Here is a 6,147-nt window from a genome sequence, read left to right as displayed (position 1 = left end):
GCATCGAAGCTCACAACACCACAAATCAACCCTCAAATTGCCAAAACACCACAAACACCACGCAAAAGACATCGCGGCGATTTAATCACTGATCCCCACCCGATTTGAACGGATAACCTTTCGATGACACCTTCGCTGGAGTCGAACGCGCTACCGTTGCGCCAGAGGACCGGTTGTTGAAGCTTGTAGAGCCAGAAATGGACATAAGGTGGGCGCGGAGATTAGGGCTACAAACGAGCGACCCACTTGCTACATTAAGTCTCCAGCATGGTTAACATACCAATACCTTGATTGAAATATCTCTCCACCACTGTAAGATGTCAAATGGGGTTGCAATGGTTGATAATCAGATAGTCTGGTGAAGGAGTACTGTTGAGGCAACTCAACAGCACTCGGAGTCATAACGAACAGTGCTGCGATGAATCCAAATTGTTATCAGACGGAGCTCGACTCTTCCGGGGTTTCGAATCAAATTAACAAAAGCTGGCTGGGTTGCAAAACATCTGCACTCTGTTGCAGGGTTTTGGAGCCTATGCGGCCACACGTCTTCTGTCACGAGATTTGCCTTAAAGCATTTACCTAAGCGTCTTCTTGATCTATTTACATAGTCACGTACAATGGTCGTTACTTCTATTGTTATGGAGACGTGCCGGTGCTCATCCGTAGTTGGACAACGGAATGACGGCTTTGGATAAGTCGATCCAGAACCCCAGCCGACCACAAAATGTGTTATTTTCAGCAGCTGTTTTGAACTTTTTACAAAATATCCAAGCAGGGATTAATTTCGTTTGTTAGTTGAAGTAGCCTTCGTGTCCTGCTACGTTGTTAGATTTCATGGTGTGGAAGTATATAGCGCGTCTTCCCCAACCTTCGTTACGGAACCATCAGGAGGTATCATGAGCAGGTTGTTTCTTATAGAAACCAATTCCTAAGAACACAAATTCAAAATACTCGAGGGAACTGATGATTTTGGACTCCTCAGTCAAACTTTACTGCAACAGAAAGATGCCTTAGCAACTAATACCGAATGATAGAATTATGACCTCGCGTGTTGGTAATTATAATACAGCACGGGTACAGAATCTAAATAATGCTTTCATATGGGCAGAAGAGTGAAGACCCGGGATTCTTCAGAGGAAATGTTGTGAGAAAAACGAGAGTATAATATATAATGTTGACAAATTCACCACCTACTCTGAACCATTGCCCGCTAGTGACATATTTAATTCCAAATCTGAAAGGGACATATATATCAAACGATTTAAGACTGTAATTACCATTGGAAGGGAAGATTGTTTGTAAGTGTTCCAATGCTAACAGTAGGGATGCGATGCTCGTTTGCCCGGGAGATTGAAACCTCAGTCATTGGTAACTAAAGACAAGTTCATAATATATTATACCTAGTATTCCATTGACGAGGTCTCTATGAAACCAGCTTCTCTCATTATCATGATCTATATTGTGTTCTGTAGGTTCCGTTTTCAAAAAAAAATATCGCAGTCAACTACCACAAGAAGTTATAGCTTTGTGGAAGGCTGATGGCAGTAGACAACACAATGTACTGAACGCTTACAGCACCCGTGCTAAAAAAACGACTTGTTAGACATTCTATTTACCCATTTCGTTACTTGCCTCACATCACTGCTTCTCATCCCGCTGGGTGTGAAACAACCGCTGACCTTTGAGCATTTGTTTCCTTAGCTCCGGAATAGGCTGTGTCAGTGGTGCTCATTGATGGTCACAATCACTACTTCCCAAGCCCTCGGCGCAAGGTTTGTCATTTCTTCACACCCAAACAAGCAAGCTTACCGGCTCTCAAACTGAGTGATCAAGCAGTTGCGGGCAAAGATTCTGTCGAACCCCTTGATATGAATTACCGGCAGGCCGGGTAGTTGAAGCAGACGTTTGACACAAAACGTTCCGAGCCCCTTCACGTGAGACTTGAATTACGGAGACTGTCTCGCACCCTGTAGCATGCCTCATGTTGCGGACCGTCGTCTGACTAAATCTGAGGCAGACATGAAAGCAGTGACGCACACAGCTAGAGTTATTCAACTCTTTCATGTTGAAGCCTGTGAGATTCTCAAGCGGAGCCACATGTGAAAGTAGAAGCTGCCTTTTCGGTCCCGTAGGAGAATAGCCTGTTTTGTACAAATATTTGGGAATGAAAGCTTATTGCATGACCTTTTTTCCAACTTCCCGCACGATCAACAAGAATGAAGCGTCACAGATGTCACGCGGCAAACAGGGTAACACAATCGAGAGTGGATGAGGGGTATCAGTTTGCGTTCAAATGCTATATGCAGCTCGAAAAGAAATGGTATGTACAGCCGTGTGGTATCATTTTTATGTCATGCGGATCCGGCAAACAAAGTCCCCCCTCAAACGATCGATCGAGACATTTAAGAGTACCAGTTGTTGGGGGTCCACTTGACCTGCAAGATAGGTGTTAGCATCTGGGAAACGTCGATGTGGGACACGTGCACAAGAGTCACTTACGAAGCTGGCGTCGATCTTCTTCAGGTCGGCGACACCGAGGTTACCGGCGTCCATGGCAACCTCGCGCTTGATGATCTGGATGGCCTTCTCGACACCCTCCTGGCCGAAGATGTTGGCGAACATGAAGGGGCGGCCGAGACCGACGGCCTTGACGCCGAGGGAAAGGAGCTTGAGGACGTCGGCGCCGTAGCGGACACCGCCGTCGGCGTAGACCTCGATCTTCTGGAAGATAGAGGGGTCCTTCTCGTAGATCTCGAGGGCGATCTCGAGGGCGGAGGGAGAGCCGTCGAGCTGGCGGCCACCGTGGTTGGAGATGACGATTGCGGGGACGTTGTTCTCGATGGCGGCCTCAGCGTCCTCGACGGTCATGATGCCCTTGAGGATGATGGGGAGGTCGGTCATGGTGGTGTACTTGCGGTACACGTCCCAGGTGATGAGGGTCAGCTCCGAGTCGGCGGAGCCGACGCCGAAGCGGGCGGCACGGTGACGGTTGCCGTCAGCGGGGGAGTCGATGGTGTAGACGATGGCCTGGGCGCCCGAGGCCTTGACGCGATCGAAGATGATCTGGGTGGCGGTGTCGTTGCCGCCGAGGTAGACCTGCTGGAAAGCGACCTGACCCTCGGTCTTGACCTCGGCGATCTGCTCGATGGTCTTGGCAGCGAAGAGGGCGGGCATGTAGAGGATGTTCTCGGCGCCAGCGGCCCTCATGAGGTTGAGCTCGGCATCGACGTGACCGTAGTCAGCGCGGGCAGCCGGGCTGATGAAGATGGGGGCAGAGAAGTTGTGTCCCAGGATGGTGGTGCTAACCGAATCAGTCAGCCTTCTTGTGGAACTTAGGTAGAACTCGGGGACTTACGGAAGGGTGGACTCGACATTGGTGATGTCGACCATGGTACGGGGACGGAAGCGGTAGCGGCCAAAGACCTCGAGGTTGTTGCGGTACGACCACTCGCCGGCGGCACCGTTACGGTAGTAGGTGTAGTTGCGGGCGGGCAGGTAGTTGCGGGCAGCGTACTCGAAGTCCGGGATGCCGACCATCTTCTCGAGCTCGGGGAGAGCACCGACGGCGAGATCGGGGAGGGAGAGCTCGATGGCCGTGTCGGGCTCGTTCATGAAGGGGCGGGTGGCGGCAGCGCCGGCCGCAAGGGCGGAGATGAGAGCAGCACGCATGTTGACGATGGGTAAAGAGCGAATGTTGGTGAGTTGAAAGAAGGCACGTGTGTGATGAGCAAAAAACAAAAAACAAGCTCGGCAGATCGTCCTGGGGGGGAAGCGGCCCTCTATAAGTCTATTTCTCGAGAAACCGACGATCCCGTCAACCCCTCGACACTTCACCAAACCTTTCCTCTCTACACCTCTACTCCGGGCTCCTATAGCTCCTTAGCCTTGGCATCTCTCCGAACCTCCTTGCTCATATCCGCCTTCGGTTCAACGAGCGGGCCTAAGGAATGCTACCTCATCCAAAGGTCTCCAGCGAGCCCCATGACGTGCGCCATGGGTATCACTGGACACCTCGTTGGATGGGGACGGTCGCTCCGTCCCATGTAGAGACGGTTGTGGAAGGCCTCCTTGCATGAAGAGACTGACGCTGACGAACGGCTGTGTCCAGGGAAGATTAGGCTTGGCGGACGTCGTCGTCGTCCCAAGGTACTTTGGAACCGTGGGTCTGTCTAACTCAACACTAGCTAGGTCTCTAATCCCCCCCCTCCCTAATCCGGACGTCTGACCAGTCCTGTCAAAAAGAGAATGACGGAGGGGATGACTACGATGGCTCAAACTCAGATAGACGACGTCGACCCGCTGCCAAGCTCAATGGTGCTACAACGCCTCCCATATCCGGGGAGAAGACCGTTATCAGATCTTATAGTGGTTGACAAGCGAGTGCCGTTAGCGATCCGAGAACTGACGTATCAAGTTGACAGGAAGACTTCAGAATGGGGCTAAGTGTCACAGTTTTTTGCTCTCTTTGTTGTGCCTGTGCCCCCCTCCACAAATTATAAACCTCCTTGAGTGAGCCCTTGTCAAATGTTATGCCCCCCTGACAGCCGGAGGCAGGGATGGAACGGGTAACTGACTCGCCCTGGAAAAGGATGGTACCCTCTTCACTGCTTAACAAGACGCTGGAATGGCTGAATAATTGGTGAGCCAAGAATTGAGCCAAGCCGTCGTACGGGGAGTGGGTGGCTTCAGCAGCTGACAGCCCAGCCCAGGCGCAATATGGGGGCTTGGACAACCGCGCGGGTGGTGACATTGCCCACGTAACGCCCGGAAGCGAGTCCCAGAGGTCTGGATTGCGGTGTCTGCCCGGTCCTAGGAGATCCTCACCTTGCATGCAAACTGCTGACACTGAGTAGAGAGCCTCACAAGCGTAGGGTCTTGACCCCCTTCCAAGGGGCTCGGTCGACTTCCGACTCTGTGAAGATTCAGGAAGTTTGCGTAGTCCCTCCCCGAAGGAAGCCCGCACGTTGATTGTGTTCACGGGGGGTTCTCCTTTCCGCGGCGCTCATGCTCGGTGTTGCCCACATGCATGCTGGCGATCCGAACTGGTTGGCGGGTTCCTGGGTCTTTGGCGCTGCTATCCTCCCTCCGATTCCCCCTACCATGATTGATCGATTGTTTGGTTTGTTTGCGGTTGATGGCGCATTACGCTTGAATCGTCCGGTGTCTTGAAAAACAGTTCCTTCACTCTCTCGTTCAGAAAACAGGGATTGGCCTAGCCTCGCCCAGGTCGGGACACCACAGAACAGGTAGGTCACATTCACCATCAGAGTTACAATGCTACCAACCAATCTCGCATTATGACGTATCTACGAGGTATCGTCGAAGCGAGATTCCCCTCGACCCTTGTAGGCATTGTGCACTGAGGCTTTGCCTCCTTGCCTCGGTTCTTCACCGATGGGTCGCGGAATCAAGGTGAAGAGAAAATTTAAACGTTAACCTGCTCAACCTCGCTAGGCATTAGTTCCCGCTCTTTTCCTGCGCGAAAAGTCCCGATATTCGTGAACAAGGGTCCCATTCGGGCACTGACTTTCGCTCTTCGGACTTACTACCGGCCTTACACCACGGTATCCCTGGCAGCACCGAAGTCTTTGCCTCCCCCGGACTCATTCTGCTCCCGGTGCCCAACCGTCTCTTTCCGGGACGCGACACACCTCGTGGCGGAGTTGCAAGTCGAGAACTTTGAATAGAGCCATTTCTCCTAATAGGGTTTGCCACGTGAGTCGCTACAAGCTGCCAAGCATTCTTGGACTCCGCGAAAGCCGTTGCGGACAACGCTGCGGTGAGGCAGCCGATGGGGCCGAGAGGGCTGGATAAGTCAACAGTGGTCCGGGCAGCGTATGTAGACGTCTCAAGGACTGGGGGTCTGACTCTCAAGGGACGAGCCTCGGACTGAATCGCGATGGAGTCAAGTCGGGCTCTAGTTGCGCCGCTGGACTATCTTGTCGTAAAAATCTGCGGATCCATGCAGGAAGCATAGATTTGGCCCGTACAGAGTGAAGCCTCTTCCTCCCCTATTACCTTGACAACAGGTAGATACGCGTAAGTGGAGGGTGATGGAGGGGTCAATAGGTGTTCGTCCCAAGTCCGCTTTCTCCTCTTTACATTCCACAGTTCGTTCTCATCCATCACCTGAGACATTGTCCTCGC

The 6,147-nt window shown here is 52.2% G+C and overlaps 1 protein-coding gene across 1 annotated transcript; it reads right to left on the bottom strand.

The window, feature by feature from the left end:
• Nucleotides 1–2,217: 2,217 nt before the first annotated feature.
• On the bottom strand, nucleotides 2,218–3,712 carry CDEST_01569 (Putative FMN-dependent dehydrogenase, FMN-dependent alpha-hydroxy acid dehydrogenase, active). Its single transcript, XM_062917728.1, has 3 exons — nucleotides 3,356–3,712; nucleotides 2,500–3,301; nucleotides 2,218–2,435 (listed from the first exon to the last, which is right to left on the bottom strand). Exons 1-3 carry the CDS (start codon nucleotides 3,667–3,669, stop codon nucleotides 2,403–2,405), a joined length of 1,149 nt encoding a protein of 382 aa, XP_062773779.1. The 5' UTR covers nucleotides 3,670–3,712; the 3' UTR covers nucleotides 2,218–2,402.
• Between the last annotated feature and the right edge of the window lie 2,435 nt (nucleotides 3,713–6,147).

This window comes from Colletotrichum destructivum, chromosome 1 (assembly GCF_034447905.1).
Source record: "Colletotrichum destructivum chromosome 1, complete sequence".
Lineage (NCBI taxonomy): Eukaryota > Fungi > Ascomycota > Sordariomycetes > Glomerellales > Glomerellaceae > Colletotrichum > Colletotrichum destructivum.
Note: the sequence above shows the minus strand (reverse complement) of the source record. Positions and strands in the feature narration are given on the sequence as shown.